Here is a 27,951-nt window from a genome sequence, read left to right as displayed (position 1 = left end):
ATAAAACAGATGAACAGCAAGGTCCTGCTGTGTAGCACAGGGACTTTGTAATGGCCTAGAAGGAAAAAGAATGTGAAAAGGAGCAAATATGTGTGACTGAGTCACTACGCTGTACACCAGAAGCTAACACAACGTTGTGCACCGACCGACTCTACTTCAATTAAAAAAAAAAAAGGACCGTTGCTCTGAATCTCTCACACATATTTAGGCAGAAGGTAATCAATACACAATAATAAATGGTCTTAATCTTTCAGAGGGCCTCAAAATGCAATTGGGGATAGTGAAGACAAGCTCATTAAGTGACAACGCTCTTAGAATTTGACTGGGTAGTCACAGGATCAACATTTTCTTCCTTACTGACATGAAAAACACTGACTTTTTTTTTCCCCTTTAAGTACAGTTGATTTACTATGTTCCATGTGTACAGCAAAGTGATTCAGTTATACACACATATATATCTCTATTCTTTTTCAGATTCTTCTCCATTATAGGTCATTACAAGCTATTGAATATAGTTCCCTGTGCTCTACAGTAGGACCCTGTTGTTTCTCTGTGCTACGCATAGTACTGTGGATCTGCTGACATGCAAATATTGATGGAAACACAGGTTGATGGGCATCTGTGGACCCTGCTAGCCACGCTCGATGGGCAAAGGGCTTAACTTCCTGGCAACTCAGTACCTATCGGCCCTGAAGTCGATGGCTGGTTGGGTTAGACGACTTGAATTTAGAATATTTCTAAAATTCTCTTGACAAATCCTACAAATATGGCTTAGAAAGAATGAAAAAAAATTTTTTTTAAAGTATCTTGCCTTTACCATAAAGGGCTCAAATTTTGTTGAGGCTCAAATCCTAAATCCCCTTCATGTGCAAATTCTACTGTTATTTAAAAATGGTGTCTACTCCCAACATTCAGAATTCAGCACGGTTGCAGGTGGATCTACAGAACACACGGACCTAGTTCAGGGAGTTCACACCTCCTAGCCTCTGTCCACAGGGAGCAGGGCCTGCAGTACAATCCAGTCTCCAGTCCCTGCGTCGGCACAGAGCACACCCAGAATCAGAGCACAGCTCCGCGTGATGCCCCCCCCAACCCCCGATTCCAAACACATCGCCCCGGTGCCCTGGCAAGGTGCGGGCTTGTTTTCCACTTCATGCCCTCCCAGTTGCATCTGCGTTCCCCAGGCAGTACCCCTTGGAACCCAGGAGTCCCGGCAGCCTTTCCTAAGCGCCCCGGGTCCAAGTTCCTTCCCTCCCCACAAATGTGGCAAACACTTCCTTACTTGAAGGGGTGAAGATGGCTCTTTAATTTCTCTTGCTTTTTCACACCTTTCTCTTTGTTGTAATAACTGCAGGCAAGAAGATTAAAAAGTGAGTCTTCATCATCGTGCATCCGATCGAATAGTTGATGTACAGAATGAAAGCAAACTAGAAGGCAGGCAGTTAACTTTCTCGTGTGCAACTATCTTAGCTTAATGGGCTTTTATTTTTATCTCCTGCTTGGGTTTATGACATATTTAATTTGACCTAAATGGTTTAGATCATAACACTATGTGAAAGTGAGTTCAACTTGTTAAGCCTTCTATTGCACAAGCCCAGTGCTAAGCAAATTGCTGTGGCGTGAGGATGGGTTTGGGAGGAGGCAGCGGGACAGTCACACGCTCACCTCTGTTTGCTGCAGCCACACTCCTCAGGCTTCCTTCTCTTTAGATGGCCCCTCACTTCTCGCAAATTCTTAATTTTGTCTTGCAAAGCTTCAATCTGGAAAACACGCATGTGAACAATTACATTTTAAGGTCAACATTTTTCTATATGAGGTACCTTTCTTTTCACCTTATTTTCCGCAGTCTATAATTACAGCTACTCATCTGAGATGTTAATTAACTGGGAAACAGGCTGGCCATAGACTAGGTCTACCTCCACATTTCAACCAATGTGTTACAATAAATGCGAACAGCTGTCTCTTTTCTAATTGGATCGTTTTGCTCACAGAGATTTTAAAAGGTGAGGCTTTTTTCACCCTCTGTTTTGTTTTCAGTCAGAACTATCAGTGTGTCACTGGAGAAAGATACTCTGTTATTCTATGTTTCACATAATTATGGAAAACGATGAGCGTATACACAGTACGTCCCACCAGTCACAGCAGGGCTGGCGAGTTTGCATCAGGAGCACACCTTCCACCCACACGGCCACCGCTCACCTCTTTATCGATGTATGCCTTGTGGTCCTTCCAGGCTCTGGCTGATTGATAGAGTTCTCTCTCACAGTGGATCGTATCATTTGGGAGAATAAAGCACCTGCCAAGACAAACGAAGAAAACCCATTAGAAACAGGTTTATATTCTAATATTAAAGAACATAAGAAATAGCAAAGGGAACTTCACTGTCCTCTAAATGCTTAACTTGGATGTGAGCAGTAACTTGGAGCTGAGCCTCAGACAGGATTAAGTGGGAATGTTTCCTGGTTACTGGTGAGGACAGAGGATGGTGTCAGAGGGAGTCGAGGCAAAGATCGAGGCAACATTCGATAGTCATGTCCCCAGGAACAAAGATCACCCCAAATTCCAGTTTTGAAAGCCCCTCCAAAGAATGTAGGAAGAAAATGAGCTTTTCACAGCTATCTTGGAAATGGCTGATTGGAAGAAATACAGGATGAGAAGCGGGGTATTCATCCCATTCATTTTGTTACAAAGAGTCTGCCCCATTAAGTTTGAAGCAGAGAAGCAGCCCAGGGATGGACAGCAGGTGGGATGGGAGTGGTCAGTCAATACTGACGAGAAATCCTGGTGTACGTCTTCTAGCGTGTAACCATGACTGGATGCAGGCACCGGGAGACTCATCCCAAAGATAAAAATCCTGGCAGAGCTCCCAGAGCCCTCCTCCCTAAAGTGATGAAATTGAAGAGAAAACAAAGATCTTGCTAACAAATTCAGAAAGAAAATACTTCTCTACTGAGAGAGCACATAAATTTTGGACGGAACTTGAGAACCAGGGTAGTCCGTTCTGAGAAAGCTGAGAGAATCACCTCCCCGCAACCGTCTCTGTGACTCCCAGGGCCCTCTGTGCTCTCTGGGATCTGGAAGGTGAGGTGTTTCTGCATCTCACAACCATACCCAACCTACGCCATCTTTCTGGAAGCTTCTCTAGGTGCCACAGTCCTCCCTGGGGCTGTGTTTCATTTCTCAGGCCGTGACTGTGTGACTGCTGGGAGCCAGAGTGACCAGGCAGCACGGAGAGCCTTTCCAGTCCCCGTGATGGTCTCCACATGTTTTCTAGACCCCACAAAGGTATCTGCTTCAGGGCAGAACTCCACGCCTGCGAAGTCAAGATGTGACGGCATCTCTCTGGCTAAATGCCCGGCTGATCGGCCGTCACGGGAAATTGACCCAAAGCACACTCTAAACCCACTTCTGTTTGGACTCTCTGTTGCTCCTTTAACCCCCAGTTACCCCATCGGCCAGCCCTGGGACACTGTCCTGCTGCCTTTCTGTAAAGGGGCCACATCGTGACAATGTGGAGGGACGGCTTTGAACGTAACCCTCTGAACACGAGGCCTTCCTACTTGTGCGTCACTCGGACGGTGGCGGGCAGGCCCACGGCATTGCCGCCGTCCGCGGGCATCGCAGCCCCGCCGGCAGCCTGGCGGCCCCCCGGGCCCTGGGGACTGTCGTCGTGACGCTTGGCCAGGCTTCTCGGCCGCAGCACTTGCAAGGCTTCTTCCTCCAGGTTTATGTCATATATCTCGCCTTCAAATTCAACCGACAAGGAACGCGTCTGCCGAGTATGGACGAACCGGGGTTTGTACTCTGGAAACAAGGGGAGATGCATTAATGTGGGTGTCCAGGTACAGCTTCGGAGGGAAGGAATGGTCCCCTGGCTGGGTGAGCATTTTGGGAAGGGGCGAGCAGTACACACGGCATTGCTGAGGGGCACACATGGCGCTGTGGCCAGTCCAACGGGATTCCTGCCGGGAGAGGCAGGCTCTGGTCCTGGCTTTGCCCGCACAGAGCTGTGTGATGGACGGTATGTTTCTGTGGGCCTCAGGCCCTTCACCCCTTAAATGAGGGGGTAGGTCTGGGTGATGCTAAGACCCTCTCCACTTAGGGCAGGCTCTGAACTTCTCTGTTGTTTTCAATGTGAACTGCAAGGTGGCTTGTTTGGATAAAACTATTAATAATAGTATTGACTATAATTTATTGAGCTTTTGTTACATATATTCACCTTGTATTTATCTCTAATGCACAACCACGAAAGACTGGAATTACTATAACAAATCCTTACATTAACAATTTATCAGATCACCAAAACAGGCTCATGAACTTGGTGTTATCTTTATATTATGATAAAAAAAAACCCAAAACTGAAGCTTTGAATGTTACATATATTTTGCAATGGCACGCAGCCAAGAGCAGTGGGAGCTACGACTACAGTCTATCAGATTCCAAAGAATACAAAGCCTTCCCACTACACTGGGCTGCTTTTTTGAAAAGGTAAATGCGCCAGCCACCTTCTGTTTGCACAAATAACAGAAGGCTGCTCTACGAAAAATTAAATTTTGCAAATGCTAGATTAGCCAACTGACAAAATCCCCAGCAGATGGAGTATAAAGCCAGGGAGAAGCCAACATGTTTTCTGGTCACCACAGGCCACTGCCAGGCTCGCTGCGGGCCTGATATGAGCTTTCAGGGGGCAAACAGCGCCCCCTGCTGATCCGGTGCACTCCGGCTCTGCGGGGGCACAGCCGCCTCACGTGGCCTGCCTGCTGCTAACGCAGGACGGAGGGGAGCACACTGGCCGCAGAATCAGAACCGTCGTGCTCTCTGAGGGATCCTCCTCTGAGAGGAGATGCCTCTGTGTGCGGCATCACTCAGCCTGCTCACCAGTTCCATCACTTCAGAGAAGAGGTGTGCCCACTTCTGTTCTCAAATATGCCCCCACATGGCTTCAGTTTGTGCTCAACACGAAAACCAGTGTGCGTGATGGTCAGTGCCAGGGAAGTGACACAGAACTTCCTGGGAGCCAAGAGGCTGCCCTGCCTCCAAGCCGGACACTGGGGATCTGCTTCTGCTAAGGGAGAGTGTTGGGGGGCCCTGGTGAAATCTTTGTGTGAATGATTACCCAGCATTTTCTCTCAGGGAAGAAGGAAAATCTCCCAAGTCAATACTTCTCAGCCTCTTGGGTTATGAATTCCTTTAAGAATTTGTTAGAAAGTTATGGACATCCAGAAACATGTTCTTATACACATAGAATATACTTAGAAATCTGGATAAAATGCTAGGGGGCTCATGAGCCTATAATGTTCATCTGTGGAGTCAAGGGTAAAAAAGCTTGTTCTGACTCAGATAAAGTAAGCAATCTTGTGGTTACTGGGGCGGGGGTGGGGGGGTGGTAACGGGAATGGGAAGGGATAAATTTGGGAGTTCGAGATTTGCAAATATTAACTACTGTATACAAAAATAGATAAAAAACAAATTTCTTCTTAATAGCACAGGAAACTATATACAATATCTTGTAATAACCTTTGGTGAAAAAGAATATGAAAACGAATATATGTATGTGTGTGCATGACTGGGGCATTATGACACCAGAGATTGATACATTGTAATTGACTCCTCTTCAATAAAAAAAAATCCTGTTCTAAGGGCTTCCACTGTTCCAGTGAATGATTTGATTTCTTGATTTGATAGAATTTATCTTAATGTTTCTTGCTTTCCAAACCAGTACAGAAAGGCATCATCACAGAAATGTTACTTTTTACATTAAGCCACGAGATGGCACTAGACTCATTCTTTTATGGAAGGTGCAGCTTGTGGGTTTTCCCCTCTCTGTAATGATAGGAATCTGATAGCTGCCTGATAGTTTCTATAAGGAAAATGATAGGCAGTGCATTTCACACGGAACTCAGCTGGGTTCACCTTGTCAGACAAAGCAAGAGGAATTAGAAAAATACGTTGTCCTAAAACTGACAGGCCTTTTGAAAAAGTATTCTTTTCCTATTAAATGCAAAAGCACTGAAATCTTGGATATTTTGTTCTTTCTTTTTCATAAGTATGTGTATGTTTTGCATCTGGTGCTTTTACTGCATAGATTTTCATTCTATGCTTAAGAGTCACAGAGCAAACTTTCAAAGCATCTTAGCTTTCATATTTTAAACAGAATAATTATTTGCTTTTAGCCCTAAACACTGGACACTGATAACATCTAAGGTGTAGGTGGATCAAGGCTTTTTTTGTTTCCCTAACGTCCATTCCCGAAGGCCTCAGCCGGCCACCATGAGGGTCCCGGGGTCTGGCTTACTTGGGGTCCCCTGGTTCCTCAGGAACTGCCTTTGACTCTTCCTCTGGCTCCTGCCAGTGCGATAACCGGGCTCCCCACAATTGCACTCTTTATCGTGGAAGCGAGAGAAGAGGTTCCGTGTGCTCTGCCGGACTGCGAGCAGGTCGCCGGACCCCTTGCACTTGTGAATCCGGAGCTTGCCGGACGTGTCCTCGACGCACTGCCACTTCTGCAAAAGCCACCGTGAGAGCGGGTTACATCCGAGCCAGGTGTTTCTGATTAAGGACTGACGCTTTGGCTTTTAGGACACAGGCAACACCGTTCAAGAGAGCCAAAGGAAAAGGGCCCTGCTTTTAAGTGACCCTGGAATGAGGCGACTCCCCGTTCTCTTAGTCACCTCCTTCACTGCAGGCGAATACACATGACCACGAAGTCACGGGAAATCAGAACTCCCCCCACGACACCAGAGCCCAAAACTGACAGATAAAGCTTCAGCATACAGACTAAACAAGAGTCTTGAATGAAACAGGAAAAGCCCTTTCTTAACTCACCAAGGCACAGATCACGGCCATCAGGGCTGTTTTCCCCAGATTCCCCATCTCTGGAAAAAACAAACTCGGCTGCTTTGTTCTCTGCCCTTGAATTTCTAACGCGAGCCAGGGAAGAGCGGCACAGGAGGAGGACAGCGCTGAGGTTAATCGGAGCCCATCCCGGGCCAGCCAGCTCCCCTGCACCCCAGACAGGAGCAGCCGTGCCAGGCCGGCTTTGCCTTAGCTTTCGGCAAACACCGCGCCCCCAGGGAGCGAGCTGCTGGCTGGAGAGGAACCGTCACCTTCCCAAGACACACGCGCGGGGAGCTGGCCCTGCGTCTTCCAGTGGGAGTACAGACACCGCAGGCTTACTCCCGGGTGAGTGTGAACAGCATCGGGCTCCGTGCCCCCGGCCTGTTCCGTGGGTGTCACACCTGGCTCAAGTAACAGCGCTTCTCCTGGGGGGCAGTTCATGTGCTCCTCTATATCCGCCTTAAAGACCTGATCAAACCTCCTTTTACTTCTTATTTCCCCCTTTCTCCCTCCCTAAAATGGTAATTTGGCAAACGTTAGGATAAGAATAAATGACCTTCGAATTTGACACAACATTGTAAAATGACTATAACTCAATAAAAAAAGTTTAAAAAAATAAAAGAATAAATAACCTTCATTTTAAGTCGGTCGTGGTTGTTAGAACAGCATACAATGTAGTGTCAGCAAGCTTTCTTTCCCTTCCGTGTATGTCACCTGGGTACAATTATTTATTGATACTTTACCTCGATACATTTCTAAACTGTGGCCAAAGTAATAATACTTGTAAAATTATATTGTTGTGCCAGTTATATATTTTCCAATATACATTAAAATAAATAAATAAATTACTAAATAAAAGCTGTTCTTTCAGGCACCATGTAAAATGAACTCACATGTTCCCTCATCGCACCTGTTCTGTACACTCTGGGGAAGCCTCTTGATTTTGAAGTATCCTAATGCAAGGTAGTTTGGCCAGGGGTCCCAGATGACTTGCTCAACAGACAAATGATACTCGTGTACAAAATGGTGTGCGACCCTTCACTGTGGACCACGATGTTGAGTTCGTTTTCTCTTCATGGAGTCACACGCTTTCAGGAGACAGTGAATTACCACAGCTGCCTCTGTTCCCAAATCCCCGGTGTACAGAATTTGTTCTGTAATTTCACTTTGGCCCCTATACACTCTTGGTGCTATTGAATTATTTCAGGATACAACCTTCTTTGGTGGCTTGGCCGGAATGTCTTGAATGTTCACCTCTCCATCCAGAGAAACAGGAGCTCAAGAGAGAAGGCAGCTCACTGCCTAGTCACAAAGCCATGAAAACATAGCACAGGCAAGAATCATCTGAGGGCTAACTATATGAGAGGTGATTTAACTAAAAACCAAAATGACAACAACAAAAAAGTGAATTCAGCTTTATAAGGGAGTTCCATCCGATCAGCGGTTCTCACATGAGGGTGGACACTGGGATTTGTCTGAAGCTACTCTGGTGATTCTAATGTGTAGCTGGGTTAAGAACCACTGTTTTAAGAAAGGCAAATATCATATGATATCACCTACATGTGGAATCTAAAAAAAATTACAAATTTTATTTACAAACCAGAAATAGATTCATGGACATAGAAAACAAACTATATTTACCAAAGGGTAAGGGAATGGGAGGGAGATCTTAGGAGTTTGGGATTACCAGATCCAAACTACTATATATAAAAGAGATAAACAACAAGGACCTATTGTACAGCACAGGAAACTTTATTCAATTTCTTGTAATAAGCTATAATGGAAAAGAATCTGAAAATAAATATGTTTGTGTATATATATATACATTGCTTTGCTGTACACCTGAAACTAACATTATAAATCAACTACATCTCAATAAAAAATAAAAATTAAAAAAAATGGACCATGTTTTAGATTCACAGCTGGTTACTGGACCTCTCTGCGGCTGGATCCCACAAGGAGGACACAGGGGTTGTATTTAGGTCAAAGTAGCTCGGATGGATGAGTCTGTGAAAGGGAGGGATGTATTTTTGGGTGTGAGCGTGAAAACAAATCTGTGTCTGGAAACGTACTGATGTAACCGGGTCAGAAAATGACTCCATTTGAACAGATGAACACTTCCAGCCCTGCTCTGCTGGCAGGACTGTGCACTCTATTTAAGAGTGACCAGTCCTCCTCACTGTCTCTCCACAGTTAGTTGACAACTGACAGGCTTAGTCTTCGTACACTCTCAGCTGAGAACCGCACATGGCCTGCTCCACGGGTCAGCCATTTAACCTGGAGGCCAGTGACCAGGGCTGTGAGATGCGGCCAGTTTGCTTGAGGAGGTGCTATGAAATACTCCAAAAAAATTTCAGAAACACAAATGCAACTCCGTTAAGAAATAATTAAATGCCATGTAGAATCCTTGCTGGTGAAAAGTGTTCCCAAAATAAATGATTACATTTCATAGCTCTGAAAGGTGTGGCAATCAATGGTGAGTGAGTATCTTAACCTGTCTTAAATCCAAATGGCTGGAGACATAGCCATCCCCCTGGAATGCTGCCTCAAGCATTCAAAACCTAAGAGTGGACGCCTTAATGTCTGCAGGAGCAAGAGAAAACGGTCAGCGGATTCTCCATCCACAGCCAAGCAGAAGCCTAAGAAGTGCTCTGTTTTCTACCAGGTGGAAAAACGTATCTAACTTTATTCTTGAAGAATAATAGCCTTATGTCTCTTTGTGTTCCAATTTATATCAACTTTACTACAAATACTAAACTTTAAAGCGCACAACTACATTGAAAACCTTCCTTGGTTTTATAACCACATTGCATTAAAAAAAAAACTCTCTCTTTTTTTTTTTTGGCCTGGAAGAACAGAGGATACAAGTAGATTCCTGTAGAACACAAAAATGCAGGCAGAATTTTCAGTGATTTAGCCTGTTGGAAGCACTGTCTGCACCTTCCCATAAGCCAAATTCCTTGGTGATGTCCTATCGACCAGGGATGAAGGAAAAGGCTCTTTCTTTACTGAAGAGTCAAATTTAACCACAGCGAAGGTCGGGCACTGTCCCTGGCATGAATGACGGATGTATCATACAAAGTCACATACACACACGTATACATGCCTATGTACACACATGCACACACATGCACCCACAGATACTACATGTAGACATCCACCCACACACATTCTTGTATAAGACAGGAGTCACTGACAAAAATGCCAACTATTTCCTGTACCATGGACTCTCTCAACAAGTCCTGGACCTTATTAGGTTGACTAATTAGCTAGAGGCTTTGAAAATCTTCTTAGTGGCAAGGATACCAGGAATTTTAATGCAATGTAATTACCACACATTTGCCACAGTCATTTTAGTGTTCGATATCATGACAGTTTTTACAGCTGAGCAATAAAACCTTGAAACAGCGGCAACTAAAATGGTCATCTTACTTAGAGGGTTTATAGAGGAAGGCGAAGAAGGAGAATTTTTAAAAGAATTGCTCTGAAATGCGCTGCAAGCCATTTACGTGCTTCACATAATGACATAATTTTGCATTGCAGAAGAATTGGATAAAAGCATGAGCTCAGGTGAGGCTAATGGGAGGTGGAGTCAGCCTCAGAAAGCGGCTTTGCTCCACAAGAGCGCTGGCTGAAATACAGGTGGATGTCACACTGCCTTGCTCTTAATCTGCGCTCTTGGAGTTTGTCGGTAAATCAGCTAATGGCCAAATACAATTCTCCCCGTCTTCCCTGACCACTCACTCCTGCAAATTCCTTTCCTGCTTTCTGGGACAACATCTCAATCCTCCTCCTGCCTCCCTGACATATTAGTCTCTGGCTGTAATTTAGCATGCATTCATTCCACAAGTATTTCTGCACATCTACTGCAGGCGAGGTGCTAGATAAAACCATTTCAGTAACTCAGAAGTTATTATCATTGCATCTTAGCCTTTCCAACTACACTGAAACTTGGGATTCAGGACCAAGGGCCAAGCCTCTTACCCCTGAATCCTTCCCTGTGGTTAGCTCAGCATGGAATCACTCTGTTTAGTAATTACGGTTCTGATGGATTATACATAACTTAAGGTAAATAACACCTGACGAAGAGGAGAAAGCTGGCTATCTTGGTACAAGGATTCATGTGTGCAGCTGCTCCGGTGGAATCAAACCTAATCAGGTGTGTCACATTATCCTCACCTACTGAACTCTTAGCTGAGCCCAAGTACTGGATATAAAATGTTATCCATTTAATCTTCACAATAACCCAAAGTGCCACCATAATTCATCTACTGGAGTAGGATTCTGTAGTAGTGAGTACCGCCTAATTCTGCCTGGGACTCGGGAAAGGCATTTCATACCCGTGCTGATGTGGCTTAGTGGAAAAAACCTGGACTTTCAGGTTAGAAAAGCCAGGATTTGAATATCAGCTTTATCACATGACCACGGGCCGTGGAGCAAGTCAGCCATGCAATCTATGTGTCTGCAGGGTCATGAGCGTTAGAGGTGACACACAGGAAGGAAGGACTCGCACCTGGCAGATACTCGACAAAGGCAGCTGCTATTATACATATATATATATTTTTTTACATTTTTTCACACACACAGCTTTTTATTTAAAGAACCTGACCTGGTGTAGACTTGGTGAGAGGCAGACATTTTTAACGGAGATAAGTATTGGGTTAGGGATCTGAAGACCTCAATTTTCATTTTCTTTTGCTGCTAACTCTATGGCCTGGAGCAAACTGCACAATCTCTTTGTTCTTCCAGATTCCACATCTGGTAAACTAACACTTGCTCCTCCTGGCCTCAAGGATATGTCATGAGGATAAACTATTGAGTGTTTTCAGAGCTCTGAGGAAAGGATGCACTACGTATGTGACTCCAGAGCAGAACTATTATAATTGACCTGGAAACACGGCTGTCCAGTCCTCAGGCAGACACGTTCCCTGGCTGTAACCTGTCTTAAGTACAGTAATTAGTACTTAGTGGGGAGACTGTGAGCTTTGAATCACACAGGTCTTGCTTTGAACGCAGCCCTGTCACCCTTCTCACCGTGTGATTTGGTCAAGTTACTTTCCCATCTGAACCTCATATTTAAAATGGGCATAGTATCTATTTTATAGAAGAGTTTTCAGGTATAAAATATTCCATGTAAAATGCCTATCAGATGATGACAGAGCTGTGGTTGCTTCCCTTTCCCAGAAGGAGCCACTGGGTGATTATTATGATTTCCACATTTTGAACTGAGTATATTTCTCAGATGTATTAAGATATCATTCTATTCTTTTTTTAATGGAATTTTCCTTTTTTTTTTTTACACTTTCTTAAAATTTATTTTTAAAATTTTACTTTAATTTTATTTTTGTTAATGGAGGTACTGGGGATCGAACCCAGGACCTTGTGCATGCTAAGCATGCACTCTACCACTGAGCTATACCCTCCCCACTGTATTCTTGTTTATACCTACTTATGCCCATGATCATGAATAAGAAAAAAATTGGCTACAACTGTTTCAAAGGTACACTGCAATGAAAGCTTAATTTTAAACACACACATATACGTACACACACACAATGAGTTCTTATTATTATATGTCTTATTACATGGATTTGGCCCTTATGCAGGTCAAATCATGTTCTCTGAAATGTAACAACCGCACAGTAATTTTCTGATAACCTGATTATCCTTTAGGTTAGTGCCATCATCATGGAAAGTAGTTACCTGAATATGGATATGTGTTTAGAATTTTCATCTGGGGTGGGGATGGACAAAATGGGTGAAGGTGGGCAAAAGATACAAATTTCCAGTTAAAAAATAAATAAGTCACGGGGATATAATGCACAGCATGGTGACTATAGTTAATGACACTCTATTGCATATTTGAAAGTTGCTAAAAGAGTAAATCTGACAAGTTCTCATCACAAGGAAAGAGATTTTAACTGTGTGGTGATGTGTAGTAACACCGTGGTGATCATTTCACAATACGCACTAACAGCAAATCATTATGTTGTATGCCTGAAACACGTACAATGTTATATGTCAATTATAGTTCAATTGAGAAGATGAATTTTCATCTCAACACTGGGGAGTATAAAAAGGCCACGTAAATATCCTTGTTCAAATGGCTACTTAGTTCAAGCAATTGTCAATTTTTCACACAAATGTGAAATAGGAAACAGAGTTACTTGTGCTGAGGAAACATCTCTTGCTTCCTTTGAGATGAGGTGAGGTGGGATAGGAGGGGGTGGAGGGGAGAGAAAGAAGGACAAGAGAGAGCAAATGAAAACCTCCTTTAGATTTGCATCTGAATGACCATTTGTAACAGTCAGCGCTGGAATGCTGGAAGAGGTAAGGGTCTTGCAGGTCAGGGCTGATGATAAACTGTGAACCGACCTTGGCCAGCCATCAACAGCTAGCATTTGTTGAGTGCTTGCTATGTGCCTGGTACTGCTCCACATGCTTAAGGCATTTAACTCCTACAATCTTTACAGCAACCTCAGAGGCAGGTATGACTATTGTGCCCATTTTACAGGTGAAGAAACTGAGACAGAGTTAGGTTAAGTAACTTGCCCCTGGTCACATACCATGTAAACAGTGGACCCAGGATGCCAATTAATGAGGACATGGATGCAAAAGGAGAGTGGTTTGGGACAGACTGCAAGGCTTCACGTGGGCCTCAGTGGAGGGGATGGCACTTGGGGAGGCAGAGGCAACAGCTTACATGCCAATGAGAATGTTATGCTTAGGAGATGGGAGGAGGGGAGCCTGACCAGGGCGGGTGTCTTGGGAAATGAGAGAATATAAACTAAATCAGGCGGGGCCACATGATGTAGATGATGAACAAAGTGTCTGTCCTTACGTTTGTCCATTGCTGACTTGTCTGGAACATGATTAAATACGGCTTGATGCTTAACCCTGTGATTTGTATTTCGGAAAATGCAAAGAAGCCAGACATCTACGTAGATGCACAACTGTTCAGACTCATTCCTCTGTGCAGGATACAGAGAGGAGGAGGCCAAGTTTAGAGGCTGAGCCTTCCATACTGGGTCCCTGGGTCAGGCTTTCTGGAACCACGAGAGCCAGGGGGAAGATGGCTATGAGCCATGCTGTGATCTTAACCAGGGCTCAGTGAGTTTCTGGAAACAGGCAGCCCATTTCTGGCACACTAACAATTCTAGCCAGATCTTACCAGTAAATGTCTTTTTATTCCTGTCCTGCAGCTGGTCACAGAGGGTCAGAAGGATCTATGGTCAGAGGGATAATTTCTGGATGACAACATCAATCCTGGAGCTAAACCAGCGTGCACTCAACAAGCCACATTCTCATTTCCTTTGCTTGATGCTGGGGTCCTTTTAGAATTTTAATAGACCTTTGACTTTATATTGATACCACAGGAGAAAAGCAAACTAAATTACAAAGATGCTGGAATTCAGTGACTCTACACAAGGACATATTTGCTCTGTAAAAAGAAAAAAAGCTGCTTTTTCCTCTTAAAGGACAGAGAATGTAGAAAATGTACTTCCAAATTGAATGCCCAGGGGATTCCTCTTTTCCATAGCTCTTATTTAAGGAATCACTATCTATACCTCGCAGAGGAACTCCCCCCAGTAATTCTCACCCAACACGAATGGTTCTTGATCTTGGCTGCTCATAGGAACCAACCAGGAGTTTGGAAAAAACAAAAACAAAACCAAAACACTGCTGCCTGAACCCCATCCCCGGATGTTCTGACTTAATGTGTCTGGGTTGGAATTTGAACATCACATTTCCAAAGCTGCCTAAGAGATTCCAAGATGTGGTCATGGTGAGGGCTAGATGCTGTGAGGGATCCCGGGAGGCCAGTGCTATCTACAATTTTAAAGAGGAAATCTACCATCTTACGTTTTCGCAGAGGCAGCATGTTCCGGGGAAGAAGCGACTGCACACGAAGCCCCCACGTGCAGGTTCTGATGCTGCGTTTGTAGCTTAAGCTTTCTGGACCTAAATGTCCTTATTAGGAAAAGGATATCATTTAACCACAAGATTTCAAAGTCTCCTTCCAGTTTTGCCCTCCTCTGATTCCAGGCCTGAGATTCCTCACCCAGCTAAGAAGTACAGACGCCTTGGCCTCACCGCCGGACATTTTCACGTGACTGGCCTGGGGCAAGGCTGCCCATGGGTGGTTTCAAAAGCTCCCCAGGTGATTCCAATGTGCAGATAGAGTTGACTGACTGTCACTGACTGATGTTCTCTGTTGAACCAAAGTCTTCAGACAGAAGTTGAGTTTGTACATGAGTGTGTGTAGGTGTGGGTGTGGGGGTGTGTGTGTGTCTTTACATAAATATGCTTGGGGGTGTAACACCAGCTGAGAGAGCAGTGGGAATTCACACTCAGCCTCATGCGAATTCACGAACGTGGAAGTAATGCAAACACATATGTCCCTGCTGTCTTAATTAGTCCCTGATGGTCGTTCTGTTCACATGGTGAAGGGATGCCAAATGTCTGGGATTCCGGCCCATTTTAATTCCCTGTTGGCTTCATGGGAATGAAAAGAGCAGGTAGGACGGCCTGGAACCACCGCAACACCAAACACCCAACCCTTGCCCACTGCCTCACAGCGCCTCTGGCACATCACACACAGTAACACTTCATCCTCCCAAGACGGAGACTCAATTTCCTTCATTTTCATGATAGAAAACCTGAGACCCAGGAGAAATTGTCTTGTCCAAGAAGATGCAACTGAAAAGCAGTGGATGCCAATATTCTAACCCAAACCTTTTAAGTTCAAATTTGTCTTGCCTCTGTTGACTCCACTTCTTGCATCCACATTGACTCGAACAATCCTGCGGTGACCAGGCATGGGGGGCTGGTGGGAGGGGGCCACGTGCCGTCTCTCTGGGGACTAAGAGTGAAGAGAATGGGGCTAAGGGTGCTGATTCCTCCTCTACACCCCGTGCAGGGTCCAACCAAAGAGAAGACTGGGCTGCCTCTGAATGAAGGCGGTTCGAGGAAGCGACACAGGGGCCAGGCTAGGTGTGAGACCCGCATCCCCAGAAGACCAGCCAAGCAAGTTAGTTCCAGCCTTAGCTATCGCCTTGATCCCGAACCATCTCATTATTCTGGACTTTATTCTTCCCTTCTAAAAGTCAGTGATATTGTAGCTAAAAAAGTTATCTTCAAAGCAGAGCCAGAGATAAAGAGCAAAAGACCAAAGCATAAAGATTCTAGAGAATACAACTAAGCTGGGTCAGGTTGCACCTACAGACGTGATGACCTCCTGGAAGAGGCTCAAAATTGTTTTCAAAGTTCTCAAATTCTAAAGGGATGCTTTGAGCACCACCCATAGAAAGAAACCACCATGGAGGCAGAGTCTAATTCTTTGCTCCATAAATTCGGGCACTTCTCATAGAGACTATTGCTAACATTCTCATGTATTTATGTGATAGAATCCGAATTCAGGCTGATTAGCATAGACATAAAGCAGCAGAGGAAAATTCCAGGGAGCCAGATATTAAAGCATTTCATGGGGGGCAAAACAAGTTTCGAAAACCATAAAAAAGCAGAGTGAAGTTTTGAACATCGTTGGCATGCAGCTCATGAGTGAAGAGCTTGTGCCAAATGCCATCATCTAGTTCCTGCTGCATCTGCCCTTGAGGACATACGTTAAAATTTCAGCGCAAGCCATATGGAGAGGTTAGCAAAACTGTATACTGAAAGGTAGGTCAGGTACCTTATTCTCAAAGGATTATAAGTCCTGCCACTCAGAAGGCCGAAATAGTAACAAGATCACCAATTTGCATGAGATATATTTAACAGTGAACATTTGCAACTCCTGAACAGAAGAAGTGCAATTAGTCTACTGAGGCTGGCTCATAAAAGTCCCTTCAGAGCTACAAAACAATGCTGAGGTTTTAGTCATGATAATACTTAGAGCTTCCATAAGATGGACTGGAAGACTTTCAATTAAAATGTAACGAATAGATTTAAGCTTCTCCACTAAGCACTTGAAAATTAAAATTTACTAGAGTGCCACAAAGGCCTGGTTTTATCCCTTCCTTCATTAGCCCTCCCTCCTCACCTTTTTCCATCTCAAAGGGATTCCTGTATACCAAAAGGCAGGGGGACCTAACAGAGAGTACGAGGGCCAAGTTGTTTATTACAAACATCTATTCGATAAGCTAGAGGCCGTCTCAGAAGAGCGCAATAGTGAGGCTTTTTTAATAACAGCTGGGCTGTCGGGTACATTGGACTGGTGTTGGCTCACTGTGTGGCTACCTAAAGGTAAGATATGTTAAAAAAAAAAAAAAAAAAAAAAGACTCACAGAAGACTTGAACTTCTCTCTACCCAGCTAATGAACTTTACCATGGAAGGCAGCAAGTGGCCTGAGTTTTTGAAGCAGACAACTTGTGGTTCCCGGCCCTGTCTGTTTGCAAAATGGGGATGACTCTGCCTCCCGCACTCAATGGATGTGAGGATTTAATTGAGCTAAGATGTAGTAAGTACAGTGCCTGACTTAAGACAAGTGCTCAATAAATGTTATTTTTCTTGTTCCTCCAATTTTGTTCTAAGCTGCAATGGTTCAGGCAGAAATTCAGTCCCTCTCATCAGGACACAGTCTATCTCTCCAAGCTAGTGCGGATTTCAGTCGAGGGTGCTCCAAATAGTTTGTGTTCCTATGTTCCCACTTTCCTTAAAAACAGGTCTATGTTAATTCATCACATGGCAATTCTTTAGCTCTTCTTGGTAACAGCTGGTAATCTGGGTAGCCCTGAATTCTCTAGTAATATGTCTGTTCATGAAGAGGATTCATTCTAATGAAATATTGGATGTCAGAAACTTTGCAAGCTCAGTAGAAGCAACTGACAAACAGAATCTGGTCTCCCTTTCCCTTCCCCGACCTTGGCCACAGATTCTGTCCTCCCCTCTGGGTGAGATGACATTTGACTCCCGTCCGGCGTGGGAAGACCTCTCTCGGGGTGGTTCACTGCCCAGAGGCTTAGCATCGACTCATGACCTCGACTAAGGAGCCTCTCGACCCGTCCTGACGACCAGTTGAGAGGGGCCCCAGGGATGGTGCGTTCTCCTCAGATAGAACTGGTCTCTGATCTTTCCCACAGGACTGTCCACTTCATATGTGGGTTATCTTGAACTGATGTTGACTAACTGGGTAGATATCTAGAAGTCTCTCTGAGAGAACCACCTCTTACCTGGAGGAAGCCCAGGCAATGAGGAGGCCCCGCTTGGACCAAGGAGACAGCTCAGTCCGGGGAACAGCCATCGTGAGCACTTACTGACCTCTACCGAAGACTTACTGACATACACATGCACCTGATTCTCCCCGTTGAAAATCTTTTAAATTAGAAACAGAAAAGCACATGAGTGGCCATGCAGAGAGGCTGTGTCACTCACCTGCCCGGGCTGCTCACAGGCTGTCTGGTACCTGGCCTGCTGGCACAGCTCTTTGACCCTCTCATATTTGGGCAAGTGATTGGACCGTTGAATATTCTTGTTGGATTCTTCCTTCTTCCGCAGAAATTTCCTTTGGCAGAAAGGGAAAGACTTCTTAGTGAGAAGTGATTCGAAGTTACCTCCGCTTCGACCTGCTTGTTCTTTTGTTCCTTCCCTGTCGCATGACTCCATATTCTCCAAATAGTAAGAGACAGACAGATGCTCAGGTCCCGTCCACAGGAGTCCAGCGTCTCGAGTCCCTTGTGAAAATTATAAGCTGGGTACTATGAAGACGAGAGGACAGGAGAGGAAGAATCATTTCCCCCAAGAAGCATTAATTTCAGAACTTTGGGCATAAATGTTTAGCTCAACAGGCTCAAAGTTCTTTTTTGTTAAAAAGCAATGATAGAAAAGAAATGCTTTTCTCTTGCTCAGTGTATGGATAGAGAAAAACAAAGACAACGGGCATTATAAATCAAAAGCACCCCCCCCCAAATTCAAAAGAGGAAACCTAGAAGTGACCTTGGGAACAATTACAGTCTCATATATTTGTATATTCAAAATATGGAAAATAAGGAAAGGCACCTAGGGGAAAGACGTAGAAAAGTGTTAGGCAGAACTTGGGAAGGATGGTTGAGAAAGTCAATCGATTGATCCAATTAGGAACTAAGGCTGAGAAATGCAACGGGAAGTCCACAGCCACGTACAAGCTTTGGTCTTTAATTTCCTTTACAACCCTGACGCAACAATTATTGCTCTGCTGGCCAGCGAAGGATGAGCAGCAAGCCATTCGGTCTTACGACTAGGTTTGCGAAATCTGCACGCTTCATAAACCAAAATAAGGGAAAGAACATTCCCAGCAGGGAGAGCTGCCCGCTAAGACTGGTTCCCAGAAGCACCCCAGGAGCCAATAATTACCCTCTTTCCACGAGGAATGTATCACGCCAAATTTTGGCTTTCTTGTTTGTTCGAAACCTGAAAGCAAAATAATAATATTTACTGTTGGCATTTGGATATTTTTCCAAACAGATCTGTGCTAACAGTTTATTTAAAGCAACACCTCTCTCTTCCCTCAGACCGGACTGCATTTCCATCAATATGCTATTCACAGAAACTCAGCTTGGGGAGATCCTGTCCGGCAAAGTGTATCTTGCCTCCACTTCCTCCAGCTGCTGGCTGGCTCTGGGCACCAGGGGCTCGGGGCTGGCTGAAGGGAAGAAAAATGACGCACCTGTTGTTACCTGGCTTTTCCAGGTCCAGAAGTTTGAGGACAGACTTGCCATCCACGTCGGGAGGTGTGTCGAGCCCAGCAATGTCCAGGATGGTAGGGGCCAGGTCAATGTTTAGAACTATCTGTGGGACTCTGAAAAGGGACAGATGGTTACGCCCCAGACCCAGCACCAGCGGGGAGGGCCACAAGGGCCACTTTCTCCACCCCATGACTCAGTGGCCTTCACTGCTTCTCTGCCTCTCATCTGGTCTACCTAGGGACGGGTGGCCGCATCTGGGAGGGCGCCTGAGTGGCCAGCAGCCATGGTACAGAGCAAGATCAGCCAACTCTCACAGAGGTTGGGCTGGAGAGATGCCTGCACCCCTGACCTCTGGCCACACTGTCAGACAAATTGTGGCCTGATGTTTCGTTTTTGTAGGATGCAAGCTTTCTTCTGAAACCTGACCATCCACCACTCCTCTGCTGACCTAAGGCTTTGAAACTAACCTCTGAAAAGGGACACAGGCTTTTTATATTTGAATCCACTCCATGCTACCTAGTCTTTCAGACATAAAGCCTTCTAACTTGGATCTGACCATTTCCAGGGTGTTTCTAAGGAGCTGGAGAGACATAGTAACATTCCCCAAAGAAGCCTGTCCTGCTGCATCACCTTCTCCCCAAGATGCAGCGGAATGCAGCAGTGGATGAGGCGCAAGGATGCAACGCAGAATATCTGGGATCTGGTCCCCGACGCTGCTGTTTCCAGGCTCGGGGACTCTGAGAGAGGAATGTACACTCTTTCTTTGATAAACCAGGGGTCCAGGCTAGACTCTCTCTAAGGGCCACTCCAGCTTTTGCATTTTACTTTCTCTCTTTCCTTTTACCCTTTCCATAACTGTTTCATGTACGTGATCTCATCTTATGCAAAGCATCCTGCTGCGGTTGGTAGGGCATATGAAACCCATTTTATAATGGGACAATCAAGCTACAAAGGGATGCAGTGACTTGCTGAAGGTGACAGAAATACAACTCTTGTCCTTTAGGTTTCTTAAAATTTAGATGCATTTCTTAAAATTTAATTTTCTTAAAAATTTCTTGAATAATAATAGTAGTAGTAGTAGTAATAATAATAATAATAATAATAATAATAATAATAATAATAATAATAATAAACCAAAAAGGATGGCATAGGTTGATTTTAAAACAAAATTCAAAGAAGGTAAAGATGACTTTCCTAAAGGTCACATTCTGTGTCTGTGCACAGCCCCACATGACATGAATTCTGGTCAATTTGAGAGAATTAATCACTGATACAGTTATTTTTCATTTCTCTTTAAATAGTAGACCTGAGTTAATTTAATATGTGGTGGGGGTGGGGAGAGGGGAGGGGCAGAGCCGGGAGGAGGTTTTCATCTTCTAAATTACCAACCTACATGCACCCTTTTTGGTTCTGGATGAAAGGAAACCAGACACTGAGGTTGGTAATCGAATTATCTCAGACGGACATGAGCTACGACAGATGAGTGTTGCAAACAGAGAACTACGTACATTGATCCTGGTTCTACGCTTGGACCACGAATAAAGAAAGGCACACGGATATCAAAGTCATATGGCATGGATTTTCCCTTGACCAGTCCAAACTGCCCGATGTGGTAGCCGTGGTCGGCGGTGTAGATGATGTAAGTGTTCTCCAGCTCCCCGGTGTCCACAAGCATGTTATACAGCTGGAACACAGCACAGAGACCGGTCAGAAGCAATTGTGATGACGCAGGATGACAGAAGTGTTGCCATGACTTCCCCCAAATCTTTTTCCCATTATTCTTCCAAGGCAAGAGTTGCTTTTATAAGGCTGACAAACATGTCCATTAGCCATATACTAGTTGCTTACAATTCTGGAGGGAGAAAGTCCAAGAATAGTTGACTTTATATAATATGTAACTTTTTTGAATCTGCACATTCTACTTAAAGGTTTTATTTGTCCATTTGGAAAAAAAAACCCAAACAAAATGCAAAACAACTTGCACCATCAAACTTGAAGGTTTTACTTTGAAAAATGCAATGTTAATACAAATTTTACTATCATCACTCAGAACTAGTTATCAAGGGTTAAAAAAGGCTACTTCTGAGATGGATCCAGCTAGAGAGGTTTTAGGCATGTCTTGTTTGGTTTATGTTATGTTTTAAAATTCAGGAAATTTCAAATGAATTTTTTTTATTTCTTCTTCTTTTAAAAGTCAGAAGACTTGATACTGGATCCTCATTTCTACATGACAAAAATTTGCTGAAGCTTAGAAGTTACTCCCTGCTTTAGATGGGGGCACTTAGTTTCAAGTTCACCCCAATCCCCACGATTCCCTATTGCCTTATGCTGGATCTATTTTAGTTATTTACATTATTTGTTTAACTCCTGATGGTATTTGTGGCTATGGCCCTTAATTAATGATATCTTGATTCTTATTTCCTCCTTGCTATTGGCTCCACAAGAATCAAGCCTGGAGAGGTACTAGGAAAGGTAGTGGACAAGATAAGGGAGGGATGACAAATTCACTGAACACACACACATTCTCTCTCTCTTAAAATGAAGAAAACAACAACAACAGGAAATAGGATTGGCCAGGATGGGTCTATACAAGGTGAGCTGGACCAAGACCTATCACTGAGGCAAGTTCACATGCTTACCCTTTCCACAGAATCATCCACTGACATCAAAGTCTGAAGCCGTTTGCGATGCAGAACATTTGTAAATTCCATGTGGATGGGCAGCATGGGTCCCGTGTACTGCATAATCCAGTGTTTATCCATATTTGGTGCATAGTTATAACTAGGAGTTCTGAAAATATCCAGAAAGGAGTCTTACTATATATGTTGTTTAGTCATTTAGAGAAATAGCTCGAGTTAAAGCCTGTGAAATAACCATTTAGGAAAGATAATGCAGACATTGCTAAAGAATTTTTTTCTCCCACACATCTTTCTGTGTTTATGAAGAGATCTGAAGTTGTCACCACCTCAAACAGCACAAGTCCTCTGAAGGTATATGGATTCAAACTTAGGAAACCAAGACTGGCAGCTAAAAATCTAATTAGTGCAAATTCATTTAGGTTCACTGAGTAAAGTGTGTAAAAACACATCAAGCTGATTGTGGTAATGTTACAGATGTACAGATAAAACTCAGTAATGTAGAAGGGAATGTTCCCACAGCGATGTTAACTCATAAAATTTTATTGCTAATTAGGCTATTAAATATAATCACAAATATGTTATGTGGAATAATGACGAATCAGAATTTCAACACATTTTTTCCTCTTGAGTTTACTAGGGTATTTTATTGATTACTTATGTATCTAGCTTCTATGACTTTTTCACATCCCTAACTTTGCATATAGATACCAGTAATAAAACTGGATTTGCTGGCATTATAACCAAGTCTACTTCTGCACAAGACACATGCTTACCAATAAAGCTATTCATTACAGACAGATCAATATAAGTGCAGGCCATCATTTCTGTTAACTCCAGGGAGGTGAGTGCTATTGTAGGACAGGTGGCTCAAGCCCATATTCTACTGCAGGGATCCAGGTGGTGTCCACACTCTCCTTTGGGGACCCACAAAATGTGTCACCTTCTCTTTGAAGTCTTACCCAACTCCCTTGACCATTAGATGCTGCCAGATCATACTCCCAAAGGACAGGCCTATGCCAGAACAGTTCTCACTCTGACACTGCTTGTTTTTCATTTGACCTCTCCACCAGACTGTAATGTACCTGAACCACCTTCTTAGCCGGTAAGCATATGGAAGTTGTTTAGTATTAAAAAACTCGAGCAAGTAGTCACCATATGTCAGGTATCATTTTGTGTCATGCTAAGTGTTTTCCACAAATCTACTCATTTACTTCTCTCAGTTCTTCTGGGAAATCGATTTATCATTCCCATCTTACAGCTGAGAAAACTGAGGCTTAGTGAAGTTAAATAACTTGCTCAGATTAACAAAGTTAGCAGGTGGTAGAACCAGGACTTGGTTCCAAGTCCACTTGCTTTAACACAATGAAAGGGCAGTAAAGCGAGGGGTTCCTGCATCTGAGACTGCTCTTCCTAGGAACCACAACGTGGCAAACAGCCCGTCTCACGGAACAAGCATCAGGCACTGTTGACTGAGAAATTTGGTTGCCAGTCTCTGCTCTGGGGAGGATTCTATCAGTGAGAGACTGTGGATAAGGATGACTGAGGGCGACCCCGTGGCATCATTTACACCAAGAAACTAGAGAAACCATCAGTCGCTGTGAGCCTGGTGAGTCCAGGAGCCGTGACCACGTGTTCCTCTGGTCCCACTGTGGGGTGAATTTCCCATGGGGGAAACCTGGGGTCTTTGAGATGCATGACTGTACACAGGGGTGTTCCCATGAACACAGGGCTGTATAAATGCCACCTATTACCACACATTTTCTTCTGCCAGTGGATGTGCAGAACTTCCCTTCTGATAGTGGGAAAATGCTGCTTCATATTGGCCATCTGGGTGCCAAGAGTTACCCTGATGATCTGTATGGATGCTGATTAACTAGCAGAAGTACCACAGCACAGATGCCAGTGTAGCACTGAGCACAGGAGACACTGTCCCTGAAAGTGTACAAGATATGCTCAGAAGTGCAAGTCCCCTTTAAAGAGACAGATTTGTCTAGTGGGAAAAGCATGCGTAGTCCAATTTGCTCACCTGTAAGTGGGGTAAGAAGAACCTCTCATAAAAAGCTGTCTTGAGAAACAACAACTCTATCTCTATATATCCATATCTCCTTCTTTCCTGTCTGCCTGCCTGCCTTCCTTATCTGTCACTTTAAAGTGCCCAGAACAGGGGAGGCACCTGTGTTGCCTACATGAGCCAATAAACAAATATATTCTATATAAGGATCTGGCTTGAAAAAAATCCTGTGGCATTAACTAACTAACAAACTTTCAGGTGTCACCTGCCATTCTTTTTCAGAGAAACTTCCAACATTAACTTTCTTCTGCTTACCAAGTAAACGACTCCTGAACCAAATGGTCTCATTTTTGGCCTGAAAGCTTTCTTTGTATCTAAAAGTGAACCACGGTCCAGATCAGACGCTTGTATCTCAGGAGCTTGGGTGGCAGCAAAGGATTTAAGCCTGTGTTTCTCATTCTTCACGCAGCATGTCGCGTTACAAACAGGATTAGATTAAGAGGCTGAGGAGGAGGTGGAGGAGGGGGCTTCTAAATCCCAGCAGAAATGGATTTTCACCCATGGGGGGAGTCTGAGGTCGGAGAAATATAGCCAGTTGGTCACGAAAGGTCCCTCACCATTTACGGATACGTGCCCTGAAAAAGAACACGGCTATTAAAAGGTACCTAACCAGCCTCTTCTTACTGCCTTTGATGTTGGTTTGCCTTAATTTTAAAATAAATCTAGTTGACTTTTTAAACCACAAAAATCTCAACACAAATAAAAATGACAACAGGGAATCAAGACACAGGCTCACAGTGGGCAAATCACCTCTTCCACCAGTTACCTTGAAGTGCTCGGCGGGGCTGCCCCTCGCTTCAAGGAAGAGTTTGGAAGGATGCTGTGAGTTACGAGCCTCAAATTGGACTCCCGGCTTTACAGAATGACATCTGTTAAATCTGGCTTATATTAAAAGGGAGAGCTCGTGTCTGTTGTCAAAGCTGTCCTTTCCCCACCCCCCCTTTTTTTTTTTCTTAATTTCTAGATGTAGGAGATGACCTCCCAGCTCTGGGGATGAAACCCCAGGTGGGATCTCAGCAGGGGGTGAGGAGGGGGGGAGCACTTGCCTTTTAAAGGAAGACAGGCTGCCACTGCGGCCCCCAGAACAGCAGCTGTTCAGGGACCTGCAGGTGGAAGGTTGGGGGTCGCTGGGATTGACAACCTTGTTGAAAAGTGATCTTTTGCTGAAGACCTGTAGTTGCCTCCTGCTGGGCTCTGCCAAATTCCTGGAAGATGCAGCCTTCTGTCCCCCAGCGATAATTAAAGCTTGCTTCCCTAACTCAGAATTGACTTACAATGATTCAAACAGGACTCAGAGCTGTCAGCTGGAACACGAGCCACAAAGAAGCAGGTAGCTGTTTAGGAAACTGTGCAAAACTGCATATCCGATTGTTCTAGAATGTTTCAGAATCAGACCTGCATTGTCATCCTAGCCTCCTTACTGGGCTGTGTGATCTGGAGCCACTTGTTTGCTTCTCAGCCTCTGTTTCCTCGTCTCCATAATGGGAACAACAACTTCAAAGAGTTCTTGTGAGGCCCCAAAGGGATTCTAGTGACTCCAGAGGACAAATGCTGGGACCACATCACACCTGCACCGACGGGTGGCCAGGGAGCTCCCATGTGCTGGCTGCGCAGCCCCGAGGAGCAGGCAGGGCGCCTCCTCCCCGCTTTACAAGTGAGAAGGTAAAGTGCACACAGGGGGCTCAGAAAAGGTGCTGCACCCCTGCTCCTTCCATGATGTCACCCTGGACCACCGTCCCCAACAAGCACCTCAAAATCCCAGTCAGCAGGAGGAGAACAGATACATACATTTCTTTCTCTGAAAATAAAGTCCTGGAAGGCTTAGCCTTCCTCCTGATTTAAAATATTAGCGGCTTCTGCTTCCCACTCAGATGCCCCCCACCAGCTGCCGAGGGGCTACATTTGTTGCAAATCCAGGATCAAGTCTGACCCTTCCAGGCACACCGGAGGCATCAGCAAAAAGGTAAACAACGCTGGCTCTTTGCTTTCAAATGGAGAGAACAAAGGACCAAATTGTCATTTTTGAGTTTCTGTTGCTTTCTTAGAAACAAAACCAAAAACCTCAAAAACCCAAAATCCGTGTCAGAGTTCCAGTCACACGTGCCTGGCCTGGTAAGACTTTCTGTTGTCTGTTCAGATCCGTGTTTTGCCCAGAACCGCGCACACCAGACCTTACCCTCTCAGGAACACACCTTGACCCTCAACAGATTATTCCAAGACTTGAAAACCTGCACTTGCCCCGGCAGGGCCTCCCTGCAGGTAGCTCTTCTCTAGTCATTGTTTGCTTAGATTTATGGCTCAGCACGGCATCTCTCTGACCCCTCAGACCTCTGCAGCCACAAGGGCCACCTTGGCCTTGATGCGAACTCACCCTAGGCTTTGGCCTTCTTGCTAGTATTGCTTACTGACAGAACGGGAACAAGAATTCTGAAAATCAAGCATGTCACCTTGCATTTTGATGGGTGGATCTTTTAGGAGAATAATTCTTACTAGCACAGAAAAAGTTTCAAGAAATGCATGTGTTGTATATTAAATCCATACTTGGGGAAATGCAAGGAACTTAGCAGTTCATTTTTACCGCTGGTGGCCTCTGCTGTCACCTTGGAGAAAATAAGTGTATTTCAAGCTTTTTATATATTTGAACATGTGTTTTCTTCATTTGTTATTTAGTCTCATACAGCAACAAAACCCCTCTTTTTTTGTTTTTTGAAAAAACTTCTTTTTTTAAACTTTATTACATGGGGTGGGGGGTAGGTAATTACTTATTTTGTAATGGAGGTACTGGGGATTGAACCCAGGACCTTGTATAAACTAAGCACATACTCCACCACTGAGCTGTGCCCTCCCCCAAACCCCTAACTCCTAAGACCCTTATTGGTAGCAGGACCATCACTCACTGAGAAACAGATCTCAACTCCCAGAATAAGCTAGTTGTACAGATTTAAGACACACACGCTCAAAGCATTAAATTGGAAATTCTATACTTAATCTCCCAAGCCACACCATCTCAGCTTTCACTAAAATTAAACTTATTTAATTTAATTGACTTTGTGGAGCTATTCCCCACCCCCACACCCCCGAGTTCATTTGAACACATTCAGGATAGTACCAAATGCTCTTGACTATAGGTTTATCGTAACACTTAAAAATAAAAAAGTGTATCAGAAAACTAATTTAAAGAGTCTTCCAATGATGCTGCAAACGCCAGTGAGAATTGTGCAAATACATTCACAGGGAAGACATGCAATGTTAATTGTGACTGTGATGGGTACTGAGCAGTACTGGGGTGGCTGGAGGATCACCTGGGTCCAGGACTATATACTTAGGTGACCTGGGCAAAGCCACTGGGCCTTTTTTTTTTTTACATAAACTTTGGATATTCATTTTTTAATCTAAAAATTTATGGAATTATACTATCTTGAGGTGCCCTTTTAATTCATAAAATCGATTGTTCAACTATTTTCATACTATTTTAAAAGAGGTTTTAATGTCACCCAGTTGGTGGAGGAACATATTTATTCATTTGCTGAACAAAAATGGACTGTAGGACCAAGGCCGTGGGAGCCGTGCTCACCAAACACAAGGAGGTAAGGATGCAACACCGCGTCCTGCCTTCAGGAAAGTGCCACTTTGCATACCAGCAGGGCACCACTGACGTGGTCTTCAGTGTGAACACTGCCCCCTAGAGTTGTGCATTTTGACTTCAGAGATCTGGGCAAACATCCGGTGCAATGGGCTGTGCAG

The 27,951-nt window shown here is 44.3% G+C and overlaps 1 protein-coding gene across 8 annotated transcripts in view; it reads right to left on the bottom strand.

Annotated features, from left to right (window-relative positions):
• The window catches only part of SULF1 (sulfatase 1), a 148,957-nt gene that overhangs the window by 12,952 nt on the left and 108,054 nt on the right, over positions 1-27,951 (bottom strand). For all 8 annotated transcript variants that reach the window (XM_032470251.1, XM_032470249.1, XM_032470254.1 and 5 more), the window contains 10 exons: positions 22,137-22,287; positions 21,006-21,181; positions 19,479-19,610; positions 19,166-19,222; positions 18,209-18,338; positions 6,296-6,503; positions 3,561-3,804; positions 2,200-2,296; positions 1,666-1,760; positions 1,283-1,348 (listed from right to left, as the gene is read on the bottom strand). In XM_032470251.1, the coding sequence (XP_032326142.1) occupies positions 1,283-1,348; positions 1,666-1,760; positions 2,200-2,296; positions 3,561-3,804; positions 6,296-6,503; positions 18,209-18,338; positions 19,166-19,222; positions 19,479-19,610; positions 21,006-21,181; positions 22,137-22,287 (1,356 nt within the window). The remainder of the gene's footprint in view (positions 1-1,282; positions 1,349-1,665; positions 1,761-2,199; positions 2,297-3,560; positions 3,805-6,295; positions 6,504-18,208; positions 18,339-19,165; positions 19,223-19,478; positions 19,611-21,005; positions 21,182-22,136; positions 22,288-27,951) is intronic.

Source organism: Camelus ferus, chromosome 29 (genome assembly GCF_009834535.1).
Source record: "Camelus ferus isolate YT-003-E chromosome 29, BCGSAC_Cfer_1.0, whole genome shotgun sequence".
NCBI lineage: Eukaryota > Metazoa > Chordata > Mammalia > Artiodactyla > Camelidae > Camelus > Camelus ferus.
The sequence above is the reverse complement of the archived record's forward strand: the minus strand, read 5'-3'. Positions and strand labels throughout refer to the sequence as shown.